At 42.6% G+C, this 27,367-nt stretch overlaps 1 protein-coding gene across 3 annotated transcripts in view; it reads left to right on the top strand.

Annotated features, from left to right (window-relative positions):
• Positions 1 to 26,281, top strand: part of ERCC6 (ERCC excision repair 6, chromatin remodeling factor) — a 79,731-nt gene extending 53,450 nt beyond the window's left edge. The window contains exons 9-21 of one of the 3 annotated variants that reach the window (XR_005793537.1): positions 1,414 to 1,584; positions 2,034 to 2,210; positions 7,073 to 7,189; positions 11,433 to 11,528; positions 13,995 to 14,210; positions 15,365 to 15,475; positions 15,881 to 16,000; positions 16,428 to 16,522; positions 18,196 to 18,341; positions 18,427 to 19,134; positions 20,881 to 21,085; positions 21,413 to 21,751; positions 23,127 to 23,171. Coding sequence is in view for 2 of the 3 variants with exons in the window: in XM_040485722.1 (XP_040341656.1) it covers positions 1,414 to 1,584; positions 2,034 to 2,210; positions 7,073 to 7,189; positions 11,433 to 11,528; positions 13,995 to 14,210; positions 15,365 to 15,475; positions 15,881 to 16,000; positions 16,428 to 16,522; positions 18,196 to 18,341; positions 18,427 to 19,134; positions 20,881 to 21,085; positions 21,673 to 21,751; positions 23,127 to 23,546 (2,661 nt within the window). In the remaining variant the exon portion in view is untranslated. Of the gene's footprint in view, positions 1 to 1,413; positions 1,585 to 2,033; positions 2,211 to 7,072; positions 7,190 to 11,432; positions 11,529 to 13,994; positions 14,211 to 15,364; positions 15,476 to 15,880; positions 16,001 to 16,427; positions 16,523 to 18,195; positions 18,342 to 18,426; positions 19,135 to 20,880; positions 21,086 to 21,412; positions 21,752 to 23,126 lie in introns of all 3 variants that reach the window. The other 2 variants (XM_040485722.1, XM_040485723.1) reach the window with 2 other exon arrangements.
• Positions 26,282 to 27,367: the final 1,086 nt, after the last annotated feature.

Below are 27,367 nucleotides of genomic sequence, written 5' to 3'. Positions count from 1 at the left end.
TATGGACCCGCTTCCAAGCACGGCAGCTTACTGCCAAGATGCTGAGTGTAGTTCCTGGAGAAGGAGCCTGGTGGCGCCACTCTAGTTGCTGGGGTGCATAATGCTTCACACTTGATCTTAGCCAAAAGGCCGAGAAGCGATGCATAATGCTTCTAGAATGGCTCCCTGCTAAACAAACACTGAACACTAATTTTGCTTTTCACCTTTTCTCATAAAAGCGAAATCCTCTTTGGATTTCTGTTGGTTGGCAAAAACAGATACTAATATAGGTCTTTCCTAAAAGTGAAGTGGCTAGTTTGAAGCAGAGGATACCTGTTATTTATATTGAGAACTGGTATATATATATTACATGTAATTTTCCCTTAAATTTTTTTTTCTTTTACAGTTAAGTATGAGGCAGCATTGCCTAATATTTAGTTAATACTAGCTTCGGAGTTGGCTGCCTTTATACTTTCAAATCGTGACTCCTCCACTTACCAGCTGTGTGACCTGGTCTGTTACTGGTTTCCTCATCTGTAAAACAGGGGTTAGTAATAGGACCTCTGTCCTTTTTCAGAGAGTTGCTGCAAGTGCTCTGTGTGTGATGAGCATTTCGGTTCAGGGAGCTCTGCTGTCGCCGTTCTGCAGAGTGCTGTGTGTTCTAGACACACTTTCTTCTGCCCTTGGAAAGGTACCATGTTCTTTGGTGCAGTCACCTCTCACTGGCTGGATATATAACATGCCCTACCTAATCTGTCTCTAGTTTGTTTTCTGTTTCTGCCTGTCTGAAGGTGAATTTATTGTTTCTCTCAGGCATGACTGCTAGTCTGGATCAATGCAGAATTCTAGGGTCAAAGCCTTCCCCCTACAATTATGGAAAGATTGTCCCTTTGCTACCTTAAAAAAAAAAAAAAACCCATTGCTTTTATGTCCTTTTCTACTCTCTTCTCTCGGATTTCATGTTTTATACTGGTAGAGCTCCTGGATTTGTCTTGTCTCCTTGGTTTTTCTCTCATTTTCTTTTTCTGGTTTTAAAATAATCACTTCCCATCTCCTTGTTGATTTAAATTTAACAAGGATTGACACGGAAGGATATTTTAGAAAAATAAAAATTGGGTAAGTGTTTACATATTATAACTTTTTCTAGTCTTCTTTTGAGGCTCCCCCGCTTAATAGTAGATATGGCAGTCTGTGTGTACCACTTACAGATTAATGAAACATAAAGTAAACTTCCAGTGCTAATAATGTATAATTGTGTATATTATGTTTGTATACATATTTTAGTATATGTGCTGCCGAAGCGAGCACTGTATACATATTTTAAAAGTGCATTAGATTATATCATGATTGAAAGGTTGCCACTTAAAGAGTAACACTCATTTAACTTATTTAAATGAGCTTATTTAAAACTGGCTTTTCCATTTTATATTTTAGGAGAAACTAATTCGAGATATTGCTCATTGTCATGGCATTTTGATCACTTCTTACTCCTACATTCGGCTGATGCAAGATGACATTAGCAGGCATGACTGGCACTATGTGATATTGGATGAGGGGCACAAAATTCGAAATCCAAATGCTGCTGTCACCCTTGCTTGCAAACAGGTATGACCTTTTATAACTGGGGGATTTCCAGGTGAAAAATAGTGTTTAATTGAGAGTAACACACTTAGGGGCTTTGCATAAAGGATTTGAAATACACATTTTGCTTTAATGCAGAAAATTCTTTATTCTTGCCCATTATCATATTTTTAAAAATTCTTAATTGTTCATATTACTAAATGTCTCTTTTAGGGGTCATTTGTTAAGATGTAACCAAACCTGACTCTGATCTGTAGTATTCAGCTTGAACAATAAGAAAAATTCTTCCCTATTTATTTACATGTAATTGAAGAATTAAAATTGCATAAAGTGTCCATGTTTTGGAGATGACTAAAATGATATGTAAAAGTGTTACAATTTAACAGGATGACATGGGAGTATTTTGGGGTTGGGATGGTAGTCATCCCTTGGAAAGTGAATTTAATAAAAAAGTGTTTTCTTTCCCGAAATAGTTCCGCACCCCTCATCGCATCATCTTGTCTGGCTCACCGATGCAAAATAACCTCCGGGAGCTGTGGTCGCTCTTTGACTTCATCTTCCCAGGAAAGTTAGGCACGTTGCCCGTGTTCATGGAGCAGTTCTCGGTTCCTATCACCATGGGGGGATATTCAAATGCCTCCCCAGTACAGGTAATGTATTGGGCAGGTAACACTTCAGGCATTTTAATATTTAAATGTGCCTACTGAGTACTATACTTTGTAGCCAAGTCATTCATAATATAAGGGAAATGGCCAAGCTTATAAACCAGTATCTGCCAAAAATCACAAAATCATTTGTGCTTGATAGCATATATTTTTCCAGATGAGTTTTAAAAACTCATGTAAAGTATTCAGGAGCAGTCAGAATTATGAAACAAGGATGAATCAGTTCTGGACAGTATATAATTTAGTACATCTGACAAGGTAGTGTAAAAGCTTAGAAAAGGGGAAGCCAGGGAGGATTGAGTTGTTCAGAGAGGACTTAATGCAACACTCAAGTGACCCTTAACCTGATTCTGGGAAAACAGGCTAAGAAAAGTGAGAGCACTCTATTTGTTTATTTATTTATTTATTTATTTAATATAATTTATTGTCAAGTTGGCTAACATAGAGTGTATACAGTGTGCTCTTGGTTTTGGGGGTAGATTCCTGTGTTTATCACTTACATACAACAACCAGTGCTCATCCCAATAAGTGCCCTCGTCAGTGCCCATCACCCATTTTCCCCTCTCCCCGGCGTCCCCGCGGGGCCCGCCCCCCCGCCAATCAACCCTCAGTTTGTTCTCTGTATTTAAGAGTTTCGTATGGTTTGCCTCCCTCTAAGAAGAGCGAGGGCATTCTAGATTAGGGCAGCAATATGAATGCAGCCACGTTATATGGCCACGGGCAGTGAAGAGACATGCCTGATTGCACTGGAGATGCTTGTGAGATATATCACAGGGAAGGTGCGGATGCCAGAAATGGGGGCCTTGAAAGGGATGCAGGCAGAGGTGCTCAGGCAGCAAAGAGCCACAGAAGGTATCCAAGTAGGAGGCTGAAAGGAGGCTGCTCTCAGAGAGTCACCCAGGCTGCAGATGGTTGTGGGAGGGAGGCTGGCTTTGAGGGACCCTCGGGAATCGTTAGGAGTGAGGGTGATGAGGACCTGGGCCTGGACTTGGGCAGTGGTTCTTAGGAGGAAGGTGAAGAGCAAAAGCTCTAAGTGGCATCTTTGTAGGCAGAAGAAACAAGATGTGGGGGCCGACAAGATAAAGGAAATGGAGCGGACGTGGTGAGCTTGCTGCAGCAGACCCTGAGGTTTTAGGTCTGGGTGACTGGGAAAAGGGAGTTGCTCCGAGAGGAACGTCAGGAGGCTGACCTGAGGGCAGTTTGTGGCACTTGGAGACAGGCTTCAGCCTCGGTGAGGAGCAGGGTCTCTGCACAGACCTCCTGCGGGACTTGTACCTGCCAGGTCATGACTGACCCAGAAATAAAGCCATCCACCAAAAGAGACATTTACGTGTTTTAAAATATTTAGAGAAAGAATTTTAGCCCTTTAAAATTAGAGGATTGTTAAAACCATTTTAATACCTTTTACATTTTGAGATGGAATGACTTATAACTAACTTTTTTATAAGAGTCTTCTTCCTCCACTGAGTTCTTGTTGTCCATCATTTATACCATTCCCTTAACAAATTTTTACTTTGAAATAATTTCAAACTTAACAGAAAGTTGCAAGAATTGTAAAAAGAACTGTTACACTCTTCACTAGATTCACCACTTGTTAGCATTTGCTGACATTTTGCCACCTTTGTTAGGTCTTTCCTTCTCTCTCTCTTCCCCATCTCTCTGTACATGTGCATGCACATTTATACTGATTTGTGTGAATCATCTGAGAGCAAGTTGCAGACATTATGCCCTTTTCCTCCAGATCCTTCAGGGTGTATTTCCTAAGAACATAGCCACAGTAAAAACATCAAAATCAGAAGGAAATTCAACACTGGTATAATTCTGAAGTGTAGTCATTCACATGTTGCCAGTTGTTCCAGTACTTTCCCTGCTTAGTCCTCCTTTAATCTGCAACAGTTCCTCTGTTTTTGTTGTGCCTTTCATGACTTTGATAATTTTAAAGACTATAGGCCTGTTGTTTTGTAGAAAGTGCCTCACTTTGGGTTTGTCTCACATTCTCTGTGACTTGCGTTTCTCAGTTCTTCACATCTGGAGGCTCATGCTGTTGGCCTGTCCCTTCATTGGTGGTGGTTGTAGTTGGTGGTGGTGGGTAAGGTGGGTATTTACCAGATCTCTAAACTCTTTGAAGTTAACCACTTCCTTCGGAATTAATAAATCACTTATGGGGAGAGACTTTGAGACCTGTAAACATGGTCTTGTTTCTTCTTTGAAGGCCTTGTTTCAGAAGTTTGTGTACTTCTCTTTTTTTCTCTTTTTTGGTTATGAGGTCCTTGGGAGCAGAGGTGTTGTTTTTACATTTGCTTTTATATGTCCATGGTTGCCATCAATTACTGAATCCCAAGAAGATAGTCTGTCAGCAGATAATTTATTGTGTCAGGCTGGGGCTCAAATGATGAGAAGTGGCTGGCAACGAGAACCTTACCTTGAATAGTATCCACTCCAGTGGTGGGTGCACAGTGGGAACGTGATAAACTGATGATCGTAGTACAGGGTAATGAGGACTGTGATCAGGGGAGATAATGCAATATCAGAGCTTGTGGGAGTCAAGAAAGGCTCCCTGGGAGAGAGAGGATTATGCTAGGCTGAGGAAGGTGAGGGAGAAGAACATTAACTGCCAAGAATATGGACTGCTTCTTGGATTTGCATGTTAATAAGCTTGTGCGGGGATTTTAGAACTGAAAAGAACCTCCTCATTTCTTGCTCAAGGTTATTGAGACTCAGTGGTTTGGTGACTGGCCTAAGGTCACTCAGCTCTGGAACAGGCAGAACTGGGGAGTGATAATCACTCCATCTTGACAGGAGTAGGAAGGAAGCACGGGCGTGCTCAGCTAGGTCTCCATTTTCCATGGTACTAGAGAGTTGGGAGGGATAGTTAAGAGAAATACAGTTGGATCCCCACCATGTATGTTTATTCACGGAGAGACAGAGAGGCAGATGGGGAGTAAATATAGAATCAGCTTTATTGCATGAAGCACAGGATAGCCTAGGAAAGTTGCACTGAGAACATGGCTTGACATCCAGGCTAAAATTGGGTTTCTTGGTGTTCCTTGCTCTCCCATCTCCACCCCATTCCAGAGCTTTAGATCTTTCTTTGAAGAGAGTTGGGTATGAAAAACAGACCCATCCCCAGCCACTCTGAGGTCTGACCCCTGTGAGTTCACCATAGTAGGCCAGGAGCAGGGAGGGGTGGGGGAAGGAGAACTCTCCAGAGGGGTGGACAGACAGAAGAAAGAGTGGGAATGAGTAGCCAGGTGACCCACCAGCCCAGCCCTGGTTTTCCTGAATCATCATCCACTCACCCATGCTTCTGGAGATCAGAAATGTGGGTAGAGGTGGGGATGTGGGGACAGTTTCCTTAACATAATGTATATATATATATTTTTTTTTTATTTAAGTTTTTTTTTTTTCAACGTTTATTTATTTTTGGGACAGAGAGAGACAGAGCATGAACGGGGGAGGGGCAGAGAGAGAGGGAGACACAGAATCGGAAACAGGCTCCAGGCTCCGAGCCATCAGCCCAGAGCCCGACGCGGGGCTCGAACTCACGGACCGCGAGATCGTGACCTGGCTGAAGTTGGACGCTTAACCGACTGCGCCACCCAGGCGCCCCCATAATGTATATATTTTTAGGAAGAATTTAAACCGTGCACTTGCTTCCTTGGTGGGACTATAATGTCATGTTAAATTTTGAAATTTATCATCTCTGTATTACAAACAATAATATGTTCCTGATCATCATCTTCAGGGTAATTTTTATCAGTGTCTGAATGATACATTTATGAGGTTACCTATAATTAAAAGTTGTTTATTGAACTTGTTTGTTTATTGTCTACTATTCCAAGTAAATCCTGTTTTTATATTTATATATGCCCATACACACAAGATACACACACATACATGCACATAACATGTCTACAGACTCGAGTAAGGTGTTCTTAGGGTCTTTTAAAATGTTTTTTACATGTTACTTTTTCACATGAGTTTTTCTGTATGTATTACACAGTCATACTCTTTTTATTGCCCTTCATTTTGCAGCTAACTCTGTTAAATTTAAACTTTGTTTGGAATTTTTCTTGTTTCATTAAATAGTCCTCCTTACTAGGTTGTTAAGCCTGTTTAGATTTTTCCAGGTATCAATAATTTATTGAATTCGTTGTTTGCCTTTAAGTGAATTACAGAGGGAGTGTTTCCTGAGCTGTGGGTCTTTGTTTTTCTACATACAGTTAATACCCATCTCATGTGGCTATGCTCCATTACAGAACCATATGCTCTGTCTTAGGCTAGAGTGACCTTTTATTTCTGGGATCATAGGGCTTTTCTTGAACTTACTCTCCTAAGTCCCCAGTGGGCAGTAATCTCAGCTTATTATCTGGTTGCTCCCATTGCTGCAGCTTTCCCCCAGAGTTAGCTTTTGATCTTCAGTCTTGCAGGGCAGCAGTTTCTTTGTAGCTTTTGGAGAATGCAAAATTATAACCAGAGATTCATTTGAAAGCTGTTTTTTCCCTAGAGGGTAGTCGAGAAACAAACCAATCTCTACTTTAAAGTCTAACTATATAATAATTAAAGCAAAGTATGGAGGAGAAATAGGGCACAGAATTACCAGTTCTTTTTTGTAAATTTGATTAGTAAGTTTTTTTTACTGATGAGATCTTATGAAATCTGCCACCTAATGGAATATATGGAGCTTATCCTAATTTTTCCAAACCATTTTCCAGCCATTTCCAGCCCCTTTTGTACAACCAGAGGTCATTAAAAAATTTTGTTTTAAACATTGGAATCAGTTGAGAGGTAAGAACAAATGTATTTCTTAAACATAAGTAATTGTTTACCTTTTTCTCTTATTAAAGGTTAAAACTGCTTATAAATGTGCATGTGTCTTACGAGATACCATAAATCCATACCTACTGCGGAGAATGAAGTCAGATGTCAAAATGAGCCTTTCTTTGCCAGATAAAAATGAACAGGTCTGTAAATCCAGGAGTTACCAAAACATTTCTGAAGCGTGGGTGTACCTGTCTGTTTACTTTTCATGCGCAAAGTTGGCGAGGCTGACAGGTGTGGCCGCTGGTGCTGCTGGGCTGCTGCTTTATGTTTGTATACATCTGTATGTGACAGGTGAGCCTGCTGTGTCATCTGCCCTTGGCGGGACTCTTCCTCTGTCCACAGGCTTTGCTCTTTTGCTTATTAACACACATATTCCTGCAGCTGCACTTGTAAACTTCTCTATTTTCCTCAAGCCCCAACTCATTCTTGCCACAAATCATAGTAGGTGCCAGTCACATTCCTGGGAGATAGCAATGAACAGAGCAAACGCTCACTCTCATGAAACTCACATTCATTCTTGAGGAGGGGAGATAGTCATAGGTAAATATGTCACATGGCAGGCAGCAGTAGTGTGGAGGAAAAAATGAGCAGGGTAAGGGGGATGGGGTGAGTAAGGGCGAGGATTTGGGGAAGGGGGCTTCTTGTAAGGGATGGTTAGAGGTCTCCTCTCTGGTAAACAGACATTTAACAGAGGCCTAAAGAAGGTGAAGGAGTGAATCATGGAGTTTTTGGAAGAAGAGCATTTTAGGTAGATGGAAGTGGAAGGGCCTTCAAGGAAGGCATTGTGGCCTGAGGGCAGGAAGAAGGATGACAGTGGTCAGAGGGAGAAGTCAGATGGCTGGCCAGATCAACAGGGCCTCCTGGTCACGCTGAAGACTGGATTTTACTGTGAGGGAGGAGGTGGTTCACAGGGAGATAAAGGAATGATGTCATCTGACTTAGGTTGTAAAAGGGGCATCCTTTTTTTTTTTTTTAATATATGAAATTTTTTGTCAAATTGGTTTCCATACAACACCCAGTGCTCATCCCAAAAGGTGCCCTCCTCAATACCCATCACCCACCCTCCCCTCCCTCCCACCCCCCATCAACCCTCAGTTTGTTCTCAGTTTTTAACAGTCTCTTATGCTTTGGCTCTCTCCCACTCTAACCTCTTTTTTTTTTTTTTCCTTCCCCTCCCCCATGGGTTTCTGTTAAGTTTCTCAGGATCCACATAAGAGTGAAACCATATGGGATCTGTCTTTCTCTGTATGGCTTATTTCACTTAGCATCACACTCTCCAGTTCCATCCACGTTGCTACAAAAGGCCATATTTCATTTTTTCTCATTGCCACATAGTATTCTATTGTGTATATAAACCACAATTTCTTTATCCATTCATCAGTTTGATGGACATTTAGGCTCTTTCCATAATTTGGCTATTGTTGAGAGTGCTGCTGTAAACATTGGGGTACAAGTGCAAGGGGCATCCTTTTAAAGGCCATCCTGGTGGTCTGTTATCTCCATCAATGACTACACCTTCTTTTGAATGTAAGTACAATATAGATTCTCAGTGTTGAAAATATAAAAGATCTTGGAGATCTGTCACCAAGGCTTTTCTATCCCTGCCTCTTCCCTTCCCCCAGACTTATTTCCAAACTCAGCCCTTGATCTTAGCATTCCCCTTGCAGGTCTCTCTTTCCCACCAGTGTCTCAGGCCACAATGCTCTGTTCTTTGTGTAATTCCAAATCCACCAGTTGCTGTGCTGTTTTATTTGTCCTTTTTCATGCTTTCGCTTCTTTGCTCTACATCCTCCTAAATTAATGCAGCCAGTGTCTGTCTCGTTTCCCACCATTGATTGGCACTCTCCTCAGTATTGCATAGTGTTGCTGGATTAGTTTTTCCAAGGCTCATCTTCCTGCCAGTTATCTTCAGTGTCCTTCTTCCCATCAAGAATACCTGATTTACGGGGCGCCTGGGTGGCTCAGTCGGTTGAGCGGCCGACTTCGGCTCAGGTCATGATCTCACGGTCTGTGAGTTCAAGCCCCGCATCGGGCTCTGTGCTGACAGCTCGGAGCCTGGAGCCTGTTTCGGATTCTGTGTCTCCCTCTCTCTGACCCTCCCCCGTTCATGCTCTGTCTCTGTCTCAAAAATAAATAAACGTTAAAAAAAATTAAAAAAAAAAAAAAAGAATACCTGATTTAGCTTATTTGCACCAATTTATTTTTGCTGTGGAGTCCCAGAATGTGTCTTTTTTATATTCCATGTAGTAGCCAAGGCAAATCACTTCTTGTTTTCCAAACACGAGCCACTTATCTTTCCATGTGCTTGGATGTTCCCTCTGCCTGGAGGTTTTCCACCCCACTGCATCCATCCATCCTACACTCCAGCAAACCTACACACAGGAGTTTTAAGATCCCACGAGGCTCTTGACCAGAATTCCTTGAGGTTGGGACTTTGTCTTACCCATCTTAAAATGCCATGTAACACCTAAAACAGTGATTTGCGTACATGAAGCGTCTGGTGAATAATTTGTTCAGTTAACTTTGTAATTAACAGGAAATGCTTTTCCCTGTTGCCTTTGTATTCAAAGGACTGAAATATGAGTTTAAGAAATCAGGAATTACATATACTCAGGTTCATATTTTAGGAAGATTACTCAGGCAGCATATGAACGTATTGGAGGAGAAGGAAAATGGAGGCACAGGGATGAGTTAGCCGGTCCTTATAGAGTCTGAGGGGAAAGATGAGTCTGAACCAAGGAGGGGTTTCCTGTGTAGTTGATGGGATGGATCTTCTGCCAGAGGCTTCAAAGGACAGAACGTGGAGGAGACAGCTGACGAGTTTAATTCGGGTCGTTTGAAGCACCCACGAAATATCTGCCTGCTTAAAAGGCAATTATAAATGAGTCTTGGGTTCTGAGGAGAGTTCTAGGCTGGGATGTAGTTGTGACCTCTGAGCAGGGAAGGGGTGAAAGTTACAAGCAGGGATGAGTTTGCCTGAGGCCCATGCACAGAACGAGAAGAGAAAAGCTGCAGTGTTGTGGAGAGGGTATCAGGAGGGAGTAGCCAGGAGGATAGGAGGCCTACGTAGAAAGGCAGGAGGTAGGTTAGGGGAAATGGATCATGAGGTCTAGGGTCCCTGTGTGGCCGGCTGCCAGGAAGTTATTAGTGACCTCATCCATGGCAGTTTCCTGGTGGATGTGCTCCAGGCTTGTGCTGGGTCCAGGAGAGGATGTGGGGATGGTGATTGTACATAATCCATTCAGGGAGTTTTCCCCCTCAGATTTTGGAAAGTGTAAGGTGGTGGAGCACTGTCCTAAGGAAGAGGAGAGGGTTTTCAGATCCAGTGTGAAGGTCAAAGGGTTGCCCCGATCGCAAATAGGAAGCTGTTCTGAGGATAAAGGAAAACCAGGTGAGGTGGATAAAGTAGATGAATTTTAGGAAGTGAAAGTCAGGGAATCATGACTGATAGCTTCAGTTTCTATGTTTGATGTTTTGTCCGTTTGATTGCTTTTAAGTAGAGGTTGAGACAAAGGTGGGTAACAAAGGTGGGTAGGTGGGAGGCTTGGGGAGAATGAGGAGTGTTGTCACAGTTGTTCTAGGTTTACAGCAGGTGCTGAGCGGGGAGTGCATAGAGACTTCCCCTGGAGACCAGGAGCAAGAGTGGCAGGACACTGCCCCGATGGGTAGTGTTCTTCAGCAGTGCTCAGTACTTTACCAGAAAGGATTAGAGAAGGCAGGTGGTTGAGTCAGTCTTCATTTGAAAGTTTACAAGGCAGACATAGTGGGTGGCAAAGGGGTAGCTGAAGGAGAATGGCTTGTTTTAATGACTAAGGAATAGTGTCAAGCCGTGAGGTGGCGGCAGTGGACGTGGAGAAAGGGGTATTGAGAGGCAGAAAATCAAGGAATGTTCTGGCATGGAGTAACAGGCACAGTTGGGTTGGGAGGGTGGGCGAGTCTGGTAAACTTACGGACCTGTGCTTCCATCTCCAGGAAAGGGAACAAGTCAGGCGAGGGTAGGGTCCCTGGTCAGGTCTGCGGAAGTGAAGTTGGGAGCGGGGCACAGGTGGTGACATGGTCTGAACTCTTGGAGGCTAGGATGCAGGAGGCTCTGTGCACCTGTCCCTGAACTTTGTTGTGGAGAGGAAGCCAGTCTTCAGGGACTGTTGGGAGAGTGGGTAGGAATCTGGAGGTGGATGGATGACAGAAATGGAGGGGCTGATGTAAAGGGGTGACTGTGTTTTTGTTCAGCTTGAGATGTGGCACAATTTTGGCTTTTTAAAATAAGAGGTACATTGTTAAAATTGTATGTGTTGTGCTTTTTTAATTGGAAAATTTTGTTGATATTTTAATTATTTTCATAGTTTTTAAAAAAAAATTCTCTTTTTTTTTCCTCCCCTATAGGTCCTATTTTGCCGTCTTACAGAGGAGCAACTTAAAGTCTACCAAAATTTTATTGATTCCAAAGAAGTTTACAGAATTCTTAATGGAGATATGCAGGTCAGCTAAATAATGGAAAGTAGAGAAATGAATTGTGGAGCAGGGAAGCAGGGGAGGAAAGGAAACTAGGACTAGTCAAGGGTTCATGGTTACCTCTTAGAAACATTCGGGTGTGCACCGTCACTTAATTCAAAGCCCTTCCAGAAGTAAGAGAACATACAGTTCCATTTGAGCATGCTTCCTTTTGCCTGTATTGCAGCACGGTTACACTTGAGCCCCACGTCTCGTGGTCCAGAAGAGTAGTGCTAGACACAGGGTCTGTAGTGGTGAGTCCTGCAGGGATGTCTGGTCCTTTGCAGAAAGCAGGGAAGTGGCCCTGGACTGCTGGGGTTAGCAGGTGCATGAAGAAAGAATTGGGATTATAAATGTTTGTGTGAGTGATAACATTTTAGTTACTGGCAGTACTCAGCAGTAGATGGGCGTAAAGGTTTATTCAATAAGCATAGTGGCTTTATAATCAACATTTAGTTTGAAGCTCCATATAAACTGTTCAATTTCATTGTGCTTCAGTGTCCTAAAGTGTGAATTGTGTTTTGTTTATTTGACACATAAAACTTCCTTAGTCTTTGGTCTGTCCTCATGGGAGGTACAGCTGAGTGGCAAGCACCTTACTCTCCGAAACACACTTCCCTGCTTATACACAGAGGTTGACAAAGAGATGAGAATGGATGACGGGCTGCCCGTGTCCTGTACTGTCTGCGTGCTGTTTCTTCCAGATGAAGTCATTTCAGTTCTTTCAGCCATGGCGCAGTTTCTTACTTCATCTGTCTTTGGCATCTATGGGAGGTTCTTCAGTCATTCACATTTATTCATCTCTCCAAAATCGTCCCTTAACTTAGCTTCGTGTGCCTCTGAATTGGGAAGCCGTAGGTGGTCTAGATTAGCACCAACCCGTAGATACACAATGCCAGCTGCATATGGGATTTTAAATTGTCCTAGTCACATTAAAAAAGGTAAAAGGAAGTGAAATCAATTTTGATAATGAATTTTATTTAACCTGATGTATGTATCTAAAATGTCATTTTAATACATAATTAAACATTTTAAATTATTAATGAAATATTCTACCTTTTTTAAAACTACATCTTTAAAATTGGATATTTTACATTTGCAGCACATCTCAGTTTGGACTACCATGCTTTATTATTTTTTTAATTAATTTATTTTTGAGAGAGATAGTGCGAATCAGGAAGGGGCCGAAAGAGAGAGAGGATCCCAAGCAGGCTCTGCACTGCCAGCACAGAGCCCGATGTGGGACTTGAACCCATGAAACCGCAAGATCATGACCTGAGCTGAAACCAAGAGTTGAATGCTCAACCCACTGAGCCACCCAGGTGCCCCTGGACTAGCCACACTGTGTGTGCATAGTAGCCCTCTGTGGCTTGTGACCGCTGTATTGGAAGCACAGATCTAGAGGCAGACGGGGAGTTACAGATGACTCTTAGGAGGAATTTTGACAGTGTTCCTGATTTGTTCAGATTTTTCTATTGTTTATTTTGTTTAACTGTTGTTTGCTAGTTAAAACTACCATTGTTGACTTCACTTATGGTTCATCTTTTTCTACTTGAGCTTTTATACTCCTGAGCTTGATTTGAGTCATACTCAGAAAGCTGTGAAGGATGCCCTTCTGCTGGGAGCCTGGAGGGCAGGCACTCCTGGTCTCTTCTTACGCCCTTCTGCTGAATGAACCACCCTCATGTCTTTCCCATTTGCATATTTTCCAGGCAGACCCGTTTTCTGATATTCTAATATAAAAGTAAATGGAACTTGGGGCGCCTGGGTGGCTCAGTCGGTTAAACGTCTAAACTTTGGCTCAGGTCACGAGCTCATGGTTCGTGGGTTTGAGCCCTGTGTCGGGCTCTGTGCTGACAGTTCAGAGCCTGGACCCCGCTTCAGATTCTGTGTTTCCTTCTCTCTCTGCCCCTCCCCTGTTCGTACTCTGTGTCTCTCTCTCTCTCAAAACTAAATAAACATTAAAAAAAAAAAAGTTAAAAGTAAATGGAACTTCAACCTCTGACTCATGTTCAACTGCAGAACTTTCAGTGAGGTGTACTTAGTAATATTTAAATGCATTTGTTCAGTCACCTGCCCGATTTCTCCAAATTTAGATGGACATTTTTTTATTCACATAAAAGATGAGTCAGTTTTTATATGCTGTGAACTGCATACCTTTTTTTCTAGTGAGAGAAAATAAATCATCAGTAAATTAAATATGACCAGTAGATGTTCAGTCCAATAGGATGTTTTTGTTTCTAGAGAACTTACTTACCTTAGCAAGACAGAAGATGAATGAAGGTTGATTTCTTCCAGCTCCTAATATGCTGTGGATGTGGAGGAAGCTAAGAAGCTGGTGAAGAATTCCTTTTTAATCTGTGTTGCATACTGAATATCATCCTTCCCTCCCTTTCCAAGCGAATGTTATTTAAGTGGGATAATTCAAATGCACGTAATTCTTTTATACCATAGATTTTCTCTGGACTTGTAGCCCTAAGAAAAATCTGCAACCACCCTGATCTCTTTTCTGGAGGCCCCAAGAATCTCAGAGGTATTCCAGATGAGGAACTAGAAGAAGATCAGTTTGGATACTGGAAACGTTCTGGGAAAATGATAGTAGTTGAGTCCTTGTTGAAAATATGGCACAAACAAGGTCAACGAGTATTGCTATTTTCGCAGTCAAGACAAGTGAGTATACAGACCTCATACAAGAAACAACAATTCTTTAAGACTTAACAACCAGTAATTTTAAAAATGAGATGTGGGGCGCCTGAGTGGTGCAGTCGGTTAAGCGTCCGACTTCAGCCAGGTCACGATCTCGCGGTCCGTGAGTTCGAGCCCCGCGTCAGGCTCTGGGCTGATGGCTCAGAGCCTGGAGCCTGTTTCCGATTCTGTGTCTCCCTCTCTCTCTGCCCCTCCCCCGTTCATGCTCTGTCTCTCTCTGTCCCAAAAATAAATAAACGTTAAAAAAAAAAAATGAGATGTAATTTAAAATAATGATTTTAAAAGCACATTCACCCCCTGATACTAAGGTGGAAAGCCTACAGATCTCTTTGGGAGCTTGGATCTTTCTCTAGAGTTGGTGCCTAGAAGTTAGCTTTTTAACATTTTTTTTTTTTTCCAACGTTTTATTTATTTTTGGGACAGAGAGAGACAGAGCATGAACGGGGGAGGGGCAGAGAGAGAGGGAGACACAGAATGGGAAACAGGCTCCAGGCTCTGAGCCATCAGCCCAGAGCCTGACGTGGGGCTCGAACTCACAGACCGCGAGATCGTGACCTGGCTGAAGCCGGAGGCTTAACCGACTGCGCCACCCAGGCGCCCCGAAGTTAGCTTTTTAAAAAGGTTTACCAAAGGGGCACCTGGGTGGCTCAGTCAGTTGAGTGTCTGACTTTGGCTCAGGTCACGATCTCGCGATCCGTGAGTTCAAGCCCCACGTCGGGCTCTGTGCTGACAGCTCCAAGCCTGGAGCCTGCTTCAGATTCTGTCTCCCCCTCTCTCTCTGCCCCTCCCCCACTCATGCTCTGTCTCTCTCTGTCAAAAATAAACATTAAAAAATTAAAAAAAAAAAAAGTTTACCATGTGATTCTAGGGTGTGGGTAGGTTTGGGTCTGAACTCAAATAGATGTCCTGCTCTTTACAAAACTGAGAAGAATTAATAGTAGAGAAATGCCAAAAATACTCTTGTAGTAAGTATTATATTTATCTGCCTCAGAGCAAGAAGCCCCTTTTAATTTAAGCCTGTTGGGGAAGGTTTGACTGTTTAGAGAAATGTGAGAGTACTCACTGCAAGTGTATTTTTGATTTTTAAACTCTTTTCCCCTCCCCCCTCTCCCAAACAGATGTTGGACATACTTGAAGTATTCCTTAGAGCCCAAAAGTATTCTTACCTCAAGATGGATGGTACCACTGCAATAGCTTCAAGACAACCACTGATTACAAGATACAATGAGGTAACCAGTGTATATAACAGTACAACCAAGTAGTGCTACTCCGTGCAGAGGAAGGAAGGAGAATAGCTTCACTCACCTGAGCCATGCGTACATGGGGAATAGGCAGTGGGTAGGGAGAGACTTACTGCTTTAAACTCTGTGCATTCTGTATTTTGTGTATGTTTGTGTGTCTAAACAAAGAATGTGTATTCCTTCTTGAAAAGCCAACTCTGAGATATTTCTAATATAATTGATACTAAAAGTAGGAGTTGTGGGATGAGATCTTGACTGACCCACGGTCTCCAGGACATAACCCATTTTTTGTATTGGGAAGAGGTTTCCATGTGTAGAGTATGTAAAGACAGAGGTGAAGAGCTGTAACTAGTCTTAAATGAGCATGCTAAATGTTGCACATCTTACCTCTAGGACACATCTATATTTGTGTTTCTTCTGACCACTCGGGTGGGTGGCATAGGAGTCAACCTGACGGGGGCAAACAGAGTCATCATCTATGATCCCGACTGGAACCCAAGTACAGACACACAGGTAAGGGAGTGTATTAGTGGCATACAGGTGAGTGGCCAGCACTTGGGAGTGTCCTTCAGCGCCCCTGTCAGCTTCTGCATGGAGCTGACATCTTGGTTGTTGCCCAGTCTTCAGCGTGGAGGAAGATACTGTCTGGCCTCACAGACAGGAAGAGTCTCCAGCAGTTTATCTGTAACATTCATCGCTACACCTGGGGTACAGAGAGAGTGTGCAAAGTTACACACATTGTTTTTCAGGTGGAGATGGCTCCGTCTGCCTTTGTCACCTGCCTATTTATCTTCCTTAATAGGCCTTATATATATTTTAGCATCAGTAGCCAAAATTTTAGCTTTGGCAGGGGAAGGAAGCGACCGGCTGTCTCTCTTTTCTTTCGGTAAGTGCTTGTCATTGGGAAGGGTGCTTGTTACCATGCATCTCTCTGCCGCAGGCCCGGGAGCGAGCCTGGAGGATCGGCCAGAAGAAGCAAGTGACGGTGTATAGGCTGCTGACTGCAGGCACCATCGAAGAAAAGATTTACCACCGGTCAGTGCAGATGGCTGCTCGCTCCTTGACTGGAGACTGCTCTCCCCGCTGTGGCGTGTGCAGGATGTAGATCTAGAAGTATGCCTCCAGGGCTTGGAGCTGGGAATTTTTTTCATGCATTGCTTTAAGAGTCTTTTCATCTTAGAGCACTAGTTGCTGTAACTTAAAGGATATGTGGGGGTTTTGGGGGATTTTTTTGGTTGTTTTGGTTTTGTATTTTTTCCTATTAAAGTAAGCTCAGATGGCTTATTTTGAGTTTTTAGAAAACGTCTTTGGGGTGCCTGGCTGGCTGTCAGTAGAGCATGCGACTCTTGATCTCGGGTTCATGGGTTCAAGCCCCACATTGGGGATGGAGTTTACTTAATATTAAAAAAAAAAAAAAAGTGAAAGTCTTTGAACCTGAATGTCTTCGTACCTTATTAAACATCAAGGACCGCTTATGTGTAAACTTCATGTTAACTGTTATTTAAGAGAAACGTACCTATCTACTATAGTGTACCATCTTTTTTTCAAAAATTTTAAGAAGTGACAGAGTTGAAATACATACTGAAATTTTCACATAACATGCAGGTGTGATCAGCGTGGGGTAGCCTGGTTCAGATGCCCCTGAGAGACAAGTTGACCAGGATACCTGTTTCTTTTTCCATCTCTCTCTACAATGAGTAGGGGTTTGGGCAGAGGTCGCTTTAACAGTGGGGTGGAGATACTGCCACCTTCTCCCCCCTCCTCTGCTGAAGACTTTATTCTCAAACTGCACCCTAGCTCTTAAAGCAAGGCTTCCTGCTTTCTACCCTGCACTGGGTTACTGCCAGATAGGTATGTGTTCTTCAAGTCCTTATTCTTTTTTTTTTTTTTTTTTGTAATTTTTTTAATGTTTATTTTTGAGAGAGAGAGAGAGAGACAGAGTGTGACTGGGGGATAGGCAGAGAGAGAGGGAGACACAGAATCTGAAGCAGGCTCCAGGCTCCGAGCTGTCAGCACAGAGCCCAACGCGGGGCTCGAACTCATGAACCGTGAGATCATGACCTGAACTGAAGTTGGACACTTAACTGACTGAGCTACCCAGGCGCCCCCTCAAGTCCTTATTCTGAGAGGGCTGGAGATGAGCTGAGTCCCGTGAGGGAGAGCTTCCTTTTAGAGAGACATGTTGTAGCCTGGGTGATAGAAGCAGGACTGCTTTGTGGGGACGTCTGGGCAGGGGTGATGATGGTGTGGAGCTTCAGCATAGAGTGAATCAGCAGGCAGAAGTGGGTGAGATGGCTTCAAGTACAAAGCTCAGTTAAGAGAGTTTCCTGAATGCCATCATGGAAGGGTCCTGAAGAGGGCAGGGCAGGGGACCTGCCAGGAAGCTGACTCCTTCCAGCTCAGAGAGGCTGTGAATCACATGATTACATGTAGAAAAGTGTTGTCTGACATGTGATGAATCTTGGAGGTTGAAAAAGCTCACTGGGTATAAATAATACGACATTCTTTGTATTTCAGATTCTATAAAACATGGGAGACCATCCAATGTTTTATGTACTTTCTGAATTGTAATTTTCCAAGGCAAGAAGTTTGGGTATTATTTAGACATTTGTTCAGCGGCAGTTATCATATCAGTCATAGTTTTATAATTAGGATTTTGAGGCACGGCTAAGCATTGTTTTATACGAGTTTAATTTTTATCTTTTTAGACAAATTTTCAAGCAGTTTTTGACAAATAGAGTGCTGAAAGATCCAAAGCAAAGGCGATTTTTCAAGTCCAATGATCTTTATGAGCTGTTCACTCTGACAAGCCCCGATGCATCCCAGAGCACTGAAACAAGTGCTATTTTTGCAGGTATTACATAAAATAACTTAACTTAGAGTAATAAATCGCAGCAGAATTATGTAGTGTAACTTGAGTGTGCTTTTCCCCTTTATAGGAACTGGTTCAGATGTTCAGACTCCCAAACGCCTTTTAAAAAGAAAACTTCTGCCAGCCTTTGGAACAGACCCTGATGTTTCAATATGCAAAAAGTGCCCTGATTCTAATGCATCTGCAAATGATGCCACATCATCTGAAGAGAAGTCTACAACGACAGGAGCTGAAGTAAATGCAGTAACATCTGATCAAGTAACATCTGATCCTTTGAAAGATGCCCCTCGAACGCCTAGAGATCTGACTGGTGGTGATGGGCCTGGAGAAGAGGCGAGTGCAGTGTCTAGACCAGAGGAGTCATCAGTGATTAGTGGACATGGGGAATGTTCAGATTCTCCAGGAATCAGCAAAATGGATGGACTGTCTAGTGAAGAAAGCATCCATGAGAAACAAGGTCTTTCTGACAAAAGAGAAAGCTGCCAGGCTCCAACAGACCCTCTTCGGGAGAATAAGCAAACGGAAAATAATTTTTATAAGCACAAGTCTAAAACAAAACATAGTGCACCAGAAGAAGAGACCCTGGAGCACCATCGCAGGCTGAAGCAAAAGCCTAAGAACTCTAAGCATCGCAGAGATGCCAAGTTTGAAGGAACTCGAATTCCACACCTAGTGAAGAAAAGGCGGTACCAGAAGCAAGACAATGAAAATGAGAATGAGACCAGCCAGCAGAGCAATGACGATTATGTCTTGGAAAAGCTTTTCAAAAAGTCAGGTAATCTTTTTGCTGAGTGTGCCACAGGTGTGCTAGGAACAGAAGATGGGTAGGCTCTTTGTAGCAGTAGCAGCCTTTACTCACAGGGCCAAATGGGCTCTCAGCTGGAAGTAGTTTTTCTTCTAAAATTCAGATTTGGAATATAGTGACATTTTGAAAATCTTACCTCTCTTTTCTGAAGACCTCAAAGAAATTGAACCTTTGGGGAACAACAGTACTTGACTTACAACCACATACAGGAGGGGTGCAGTGCTTTAAGTAGATTTGTGTGACCTGAACACTAATAGGAAGTTTCTGGACATGCTGTATTTATGTCATTTTCCAGCACAGGAGATTAAAGTAACCGTCATAGGGGAGAGGCGGGGACGTGGCCAGAGGCAGGCACTCTGGAAGTGGGAAAGCTGATCACTAATATCGAGGGAGAACAATCAGGAAAGCAGATTCCACAGTTGCTCAGGACCAGGGAGGACAGGCAGTCCTGCACAGCGTAGTCATCCCTGGGAATGTTGTCTTGTTCAGGCCTCTGCAGTCATCGCGTTCACAGTGTGATGGCCCGAGTGACCAGAGATCACCGTTTGTGGGTCTCAATTCGGGAGGGCAGGTTTCTGTATGGCATTTCAGAAGGAAACCCTCTGGGCCTCCTACCTTCTATCTCTTTTCCATTTACTGGTCTGTTTTCCTAGGAAATGATCTCTTTTGTTTAGTTTTCACGTTTATTTGCATAGAGGCATTGAAAATGTTATTGTAATTTTTTAGAAACTTGCTTCTGTTTCAAGACAGTTGCTCCCTTGTCATTTCTAATTTTGTAGATTTCTGCCACACTTTTTTTTCGGTCAGGTTAAGCTAGTGGTTTGTGATTTTTTTTTTTAATCAGCATTTTGATTTATTAATTAGGTCTATCGTTCTCTACCTCATTAATTTTTGCTTTTATCTTTATTATTTTCTTCCCCGTGCTTCCTTTATTTATTTATTTTATTTTATTTTATTATTATTATTTTTTTTGCGTTTTGGTGAGTTTTTTTGGCTTAATTTTTATAAGACTGACTTAGAAATTTGTTAATTCATTTGGGGGCGTTTGGGTGGCTCAGTCAGTTAAGTGTGTGACTCTTGATTTTGGCTCAGGTGATGATCTCACAATTGTGAGATCAAGCCCTGAGTCTGGCTCCGTGCTGGGCGTAGAGCCTTCTTAAGATTCTCTCTCTCCCTGTCCCTCTGCCCCTCCCCACCTCGTCTGTGCATGTAGGGGACAAGCCCAAGGGTACTCTCTCTCTAACTCAAAAAGAGAAAAATGCTTTTTTAAAATAAAAAAAGAAATTAATTCATTTTTATTCTTTCATTTTTATTGATACATAAATATTTAAGGCTATGAATTTACCACTGATAACTTCATTAAATTCTGCTGATAAGTGGCATTTTCATGATCATTAGTTTTTAGAAACTCTATAATTCTGGCTTATATTTTTACATTTTTCCCTTCAGTAAAGAATTAATAGATGGTTTTAAAAATTTCCAGGTAGCAGATATGTTGAGGGTTGTTAGTAATCCCCACATACCTTGTAGGGTGGTGATGAAGGTGACTAGCAACAGCATTTATAAAGTTCCTGGGTTGTGATAGTCAACTTGGCAAATGGCAGCTAAAAATGTTCATTGTTTTTCCTCCACCCACAACAAGACTAGCCAATATAGAAGAAAACATACTGTGTACAAACCGGAATAACACATTACTGTTTCCTTTGTTCTTGCTAGTTGGTGTGCACAGTGTCATGAAACACGATGCCATCATAGATGGGGCCAATCCAGATTATGTGCTGGTGGAGGCAGAGGCCAACCGAGTGGCCCAGGACGCCCTGAAAGCGCTGAGGCTCTCTCGTCAACGGTGTCTGGGAGCAGTGTCCGGTGTTCCCACCTGGACAGGCCATCGGGGGGTTTCTGGTGCACCAGCAGGAATAAAGTAAGAGATTGCTGCTCTCCCATGCATGTGAGGTGGCCAAACCGCCTAGGCCAGGGATAAAGCCAGGGCAGGTGTGGTAGAAAGTCTTGCAGGGAGGGGTTGGGTCAGCCGGATTTGCATGACTTGGGGAAAAACATTTATAGTCTTACGTTCTTCCTCACACTGTCTCCTGCCTTCCCAAGCTGAGTTTTCAGGGAAGGCGGCATGATCTGTTTTGCTCAAGAGATGTTGTTAAAAATAAGAGATACAGAATAATAACTAAACTTAAGATGATTAGCCAGTGTTCAGCAATCAGTAACTACTATGCTATTCGGTTCATTTGTTCAGAATAATCTTTCTACCTGGAATTTGTGGGTAGTTGCCATCACTTGTTGAACAAGATACTGAGTGGTTCTTACTTGAGATGCAGCTGTGACTTCCCAGGAGAGCAACGTAGAAAGACTGAAGGGGATGAGCCTCATGGTTATGAGAGAGTAACCATGAAGAAGAAAATTTTCCAGCAAAAGATTAAGTTTTGAAAGGGCATTTTCATCTCTAAGTCCACAAGAGCAAACATTTCATCTACTGTGGCTCTTTTCCTTATTTAGGAGTAGATTTGGTCAGAAAAGGAATTCCAACTTCTCTCTGCAGCATCCTTCTTCAACATCTTCAAAGGAGAAATGCCAGGTAATATGATAGCCTGTCTGCTTTTCGTGTGTGAGTCTTAATTGATAGAACTGCTGTGAAAATTTAACCTGATTCAGATGTGAAGAAAATCGCTGGCATAATGGCCCCCGGTATCTGTGTTGTATGCTCTGATTAATGAAGCACCTTCATGTGAAACTGACAGGACCAGCCAACTTTGTAAAAGACAGTCTTTAACCCAAATCTACAGCAGAATCTCTGTTTTGCCCTCAGAAAGTTAACACGGGGATAGAGGATGTGGGAGTTGCTGCCCCTGCAGCCTGCTCCATTCGGTGGCGACGTACCAGTTCTGGAGAGCCCTACCCTCTAACGTGAAGGTTGAGAAAACCGCCTGGGATGTTGTTTGTAATTTACTAGCCACTAGAACCTTGTGCCCATCTCTCCCTGTCCTGTAACCCCCAGATGCCCTGAGTGCTTCACTGAGTAAAGACTGGACCAGACTCTTATCATTCAGTGCTCTCTTTGGTCTTTGCTAGTTAAGGGTTATGTTACTGATAAAAGTTGAAAACTCCCCAAGTTCAGACTCCTGTTTCAAACTTAAAAAAAAAAAAAAATTTTTTTTAATGTTTATTTTTGAGAGAGAGGTACAGCATGAGTGGGGGAGGCACAGAGAGAGAGGGAGACACAGAATCCGAAGCAGGCTCAAGGCTCTGAGCTGTCACCACCAAGCCCGATGCGGGGCTCGAACTCACAAACTGTGAGATCATGACCTGAACTGAAGTTGGGTTGATGCTCAACCAACTGAGCCACCTAGGCACCCCTCACACTCCTATTTTAGATTAATATGAACACATGTAGAACAGAGAACGTTTCTTTGACTTTCCATGTTCTGTTCTTTTAGCAATAGGGATGTGAAAAAGGTTAGATTTGTGTTGTTGCTCTAGGGAAACTCACATGAAGTGTAAAGTAGGAAAGAGTCAAAAGATTTAAAAGTGAAGAGAAGGAAGTGCAGCTCTACGATTGTTCTTAGCCCACGGTGCCTGGATCAGGGTGGGCTCGCGAGGAAGGGCAGGAAAAGTCTGCACAACCCGCACCTCCTAGAGCCGGCTTTCCCACCCAAGGGAGGCTGCAACCCCGCCCCCTGCCCATCCCCCTCCTCTCACCACACAGAAAGGGATGGAGTGAAGAGTGTAGTTTGGGGGAATTGGGTTTTTAAAAAAATGGTATATAATGGCGGGTGGGTTTCAGTGCTTGACATGCCCCCTGCCCCTTTTTGTTCGATGCCATCTCATTCTTTCCTGTCAGCCTCACTACCCTGGGCTCTAGTATTTGCTTATGGCTCCTCAGTGTTTTGGGGGAAGTAGTAGGAGCGTGAATTAGAAGCTGGCATATCACTGCAGTGGTCTTCTTTCTCCAGGACGGCGTCACGAGAAAGGATGGAAAGGATAATGCTTCTGAGCACTTCAGTGGAAAAGTGGAAGATGCAGAATCTTCACCCGGGGCCCTCGCTTCGTCTTCACTGTTGGCTAAAATGAGAGCTAGGAACCACCTGATTCTGCCAGAGCGACTGGAAAGTGACAGTGCGCACCAAGAGGCATCTGCTCCGCCATCCGCCATCACGGAACACGATGATCTGCTGGTGGAAATGAGAAACTTCATTGCTTTTCAGGCCCGTGTTGATGGCCAGGCCAGCACTCGGGAGATCCTGCAGGAGTTCGAGTGCAAGTTATCAGCCTCACAGTCTTGTGTCTTTCGAGAACTATTGAGAAATCTGTGCACTTTTCATAGGACTTCTAGTGGTGAAGGAATTTGGAAACTCAAGCCAGAATACTGCTGACATTACTTTCTAAACTTTCGATTGACTTTTCCTAATGGAAATTTCTGGTTATTAATCCTATAACTAATAATCATGTTTGTCAACAGAAGTTGGCTGCATTTGATGTTTACTTTGAATGATATCTACCTCATAATTTAAAATTTCAAGGAAGAAGACATTCATCTCCAAAACTTAAAAGTTTTAAAAATACTTGGGTTGATGTTTTCATTTTGGCACTATGAATTATGTTATAAAATCAGGGACCTGATAGTTAATCTTTGGATCACATTTGTTCCTCTACCCAAAAGATGCTGTCGGGGAGCACATTACTGCTCGTTTAGATGTTTGTAGACCAGAAATCTCAAGAATTCTTTTATTGGTGCTAAAAACATGTCTTATATTCATTCAGACCTGTTCAATAAATTAGTTCATCAATATCTGGTAACAGATACTTATTTTGGAGGCATAGGTTTTAAACATTTAAACTTATTTGTTACCCATAAAAAATGAGATTTGGTGTCTTATGAATATATCTGTCTCATAGTCTTCCTTTTAAGATACTGTTAAATCAGCAGGCATTTTCATTAGTAAAGCATGAAATAGCTTGGTAATAAATAAGACCTATACTTGCAAAAGGTTGTAGTGTTACTAAGCTTATGTTGGCTTTACTTTAAGCCAAGTGCATCTTCTTCCCCCCTACGGGGACTGTCTTTTAGGAATATAAAATGTGTTATCTTAAAAAAATACACAAAACTTTAAGCAGAACCAGAAGTAAGTACAAATGAAACCACCAACATACACGTGCACACAAATGTCACTCCAGACCACAGCCGATATACCATGATTACTGTGTAGTGACCACCCTGGCGGCCTGCTCCCTCTGTTCACATGCCGAGCGGTAACTTGGAGCATTTTTTATTTTATTTGTTGTTTGCTTTCTGAGGATGCTGATTACTTTGTGTTAGGCACCGTCGTTCCCCTTGTGTGTTATCTTCTGTCCAGCGGTTTTCATCTGTCTTTGTGCTTTGCATTTGCTGTGACTCTCCTGCTCCAGAGGTTTGCTTTGTAGCTGTTTCCTGGCTGTTGTGATGGTGTTGTTCTGATCCTCTGTTTTCTTAGCCTTGATTTTCTCGTTTCCTGCCCTTTGTTTTATCATCTCAGCTCTGAAATCTTGTTTTAAGTTCGTTGTATTGCTTGCATTTCTTCTAGAGCGGTCACAGTGCAGTTTGTTTCTTGGATTTGTTTTCTCTGGCCTGCTATATTTCCTGTCTGCTTTTTCTGTATCATGCTTGCCTTCCTCCTATGCCATTTCTTTACATCTTGCTTCTGCTGCAAGAGAGCCGCTCTGCCCATATCTGTATGTTCTTCCCTGTGACGCAGAGGGAAGGGAAAGGACTTGGGTTGGGGGTCCGGGAGAGCCTCTGCTGGGCACCACACAGCCCTGGTTGGAGGATTTGCATTTTACCTCTCTGGTCTGAGGTTCTGTTTGATAGCCTGGGCCCAGGCATCCCTACCCGAAGGCAGGAGATGGCAGAGAGTCATTCCCGCTAGGATTTTCTGCTTTTTAAAAAAAAATTCTGTCTTATTCATCTTACTCTGTTTTTAGAGTGATTTATATGTTAGAGGAAGAAGACGCTATTATTTTCTTTAGTCTGCTGTCTTTATCCAGAAGTCATAGATGGGATTTTTAAACAGCTCAATAAATCCTGAACTTGAGAATTTGGCTCAGAAGGGAGTTAAAACTCCCTGGGAAGTTCTGGGAAGAACTGGGAAGTTCTTTTTTTTAAATTTAATTTTGTAATAATCAGCCTATAAGAAAACTACTTCCCCCTTGTTCTTTGATTGAATTTAGTTCATTCTATCTTTCTTGTCTGAGATCTGAACTCTGCTGAGCAAGAGAAGTTGCACCCTTCTTGTCAAGTAGAAAATGCTATCAAAAGGGATGATGCAGTCCAAGCAGGGTGGTCCTCACTCCAGTTCTTGTCTCAGCACTACCACTGGCATGCTGGGACCTCAGGCAGGTCGCTGCTCTGCCTGTGTCTCAGTGTGACATCTATGAACACTGTCACCATGCCTCCCAGGTGGACAGGCTTAGAGGACGATGCTCTAAGTGTCATGATTTTAATAATAGTAACTTATTCATTTAGATAAAATCTACTTTTTGCAACTTTAAAGGCTTTGTACAATGTAGATAGATTTAATGTATTTAACATGTTATATTGGTATCAAGCTATAAAATTTTCTGAAATTTTAAAACTTCCTTAATTTATACATGAATATACTATCACTGTGTAAAAAATTTCAGGCAATACTTTGTCTCCTCACTGTTCTTGCTTCTGTCCCAGAGATAAGTACTGTATGTCGTGTGTATTCTTCCAGGCTGTGTCCCAGGCATTTATAAATACCCGTGGCAGAGACTGCTGCTCTCATGTGCATTTTCCCCTTTTCCTTTACTGACAAGATTTCCTGAGTTTTACCTGGGTACGTGACTACTCAGCTGCAGACTTGACTTCCCGGCCTCCCTTATAGTTAAGTGTGGCCCTGTGACTAGGCAATGGGATATGAGCAGAACTTCCAGATCGGGCCCTTAAATAAGGGACTGGTGTACACTCTTCTTGCCGAGATGTCCGGGGGACCTTAAGCAGTGACATGGGATCGACATAGGTCGTGTGTTGAGGCTGGAAAAGCTGGCCTGCCAGCCTTGAACTGCTTTCTTTTTACCTGTTCCTTAAGAATAAAATAAATTCCTGATTTAACCACTGCCTTTTACAGTCTGTTTATTACAGCCTCCAGTTTTGTTTTGGATATGTGATCTATGTAGATTATGTCATCCTTTTTGCAGCTAGCTTTTCATTGGACATTATATGCAAGATATCTTTTCATCCCTACAATTATGGCTTTACCTTCATGGAACTGCTGGTTTAAAACTTAGATTTTTTTCAGGGTGCCTGGGTGGCTCAGTCAGTCGGGTGATCCCAAGGTCGTGGGATTGAGTTCCGGATTGGGTTCTGCACTGAGCCTGGAGCCTGCTTAAGATTCGGGGTGCCTGGGTGGCTCAGTCGGTTACGCATCTGACTTCGGCTCAGGTCATGATCTCACGGTTCGTGAGTTTGAGCCCCATGATGGGCTCTGTGCTGACAGCTCAGAGCCTGGAGCCTGCTTCAGATTCTGTGTCTTCCTCTCTCTCTGCCCCTCCCCTGCTTGTGCTCTATCTCCGAAAAATAAATAATTATTTAAAAAAAAAAAAAGATTCTCACTCTCTACCTCTGCCCCTCTCCCTGACCTACACTCTCTCTCAAAATTTTTTTAAAAATTACATAGATTTTAATTTTAATGGATATAGTGAAACTGCTTCCTTCCGTTTATACTCCATCCATGAAAGGACCCCATTCTCCACACCCTTGCCAACAGTAGGTAGCATCAATCTTGGGAGGTTTGTTTTGTTTTTAACAAGTCTTGTGTTTGAAAATACTTGTTTGAGCTTGAATTTCCCTGAAAACCAAAGATTTCCATGTTTTTTGGCCATTTGTAGATTCTCTTGAGTGTTGCTTGTTCATATCATGTTTGTCTAGTTTTACAATTGGTTATTAATCTTTCAGGGTCCCTCCCCCCAAAGAAAAATGAAGAGGCAATTGCCCCAACTATTATTGAACTTTTTCATTCTTCGTTCTTTTCTCTGTTCATTCTTTTCTCCACCGATTTGAAATGCCAGGTTTATCATATGCTAAATTGTCTTTTCAAGGAGAATGGATCTAGATGTCTATTCTACCAACCACACTCTTCACTGTCATTTGATTTTGTACTATGTTTTGCTTTCTATAGGCAAGTTCCTAGTCCTCCCT

This window comes from Herpailurus yagouaroundi, unplaced genomic scaffold (assembly GCF_014898765.1).
Source record: "Herpailurus yagouaroundi ecotype Mexico unplaced genomic scaffold, PumYag 163, whole genome shotgun sequence".
Taxonomy (NCBI): domain Eukaryota; kingdom Metazoa; phylum Chordata; class Mammalia; order Carnivora; family Felidae; genus Herpailurus; species Herpailurus yagouaroundi.
This window is presented reverse-complemented; position numbering and strand designations above follow the sequence as displayed.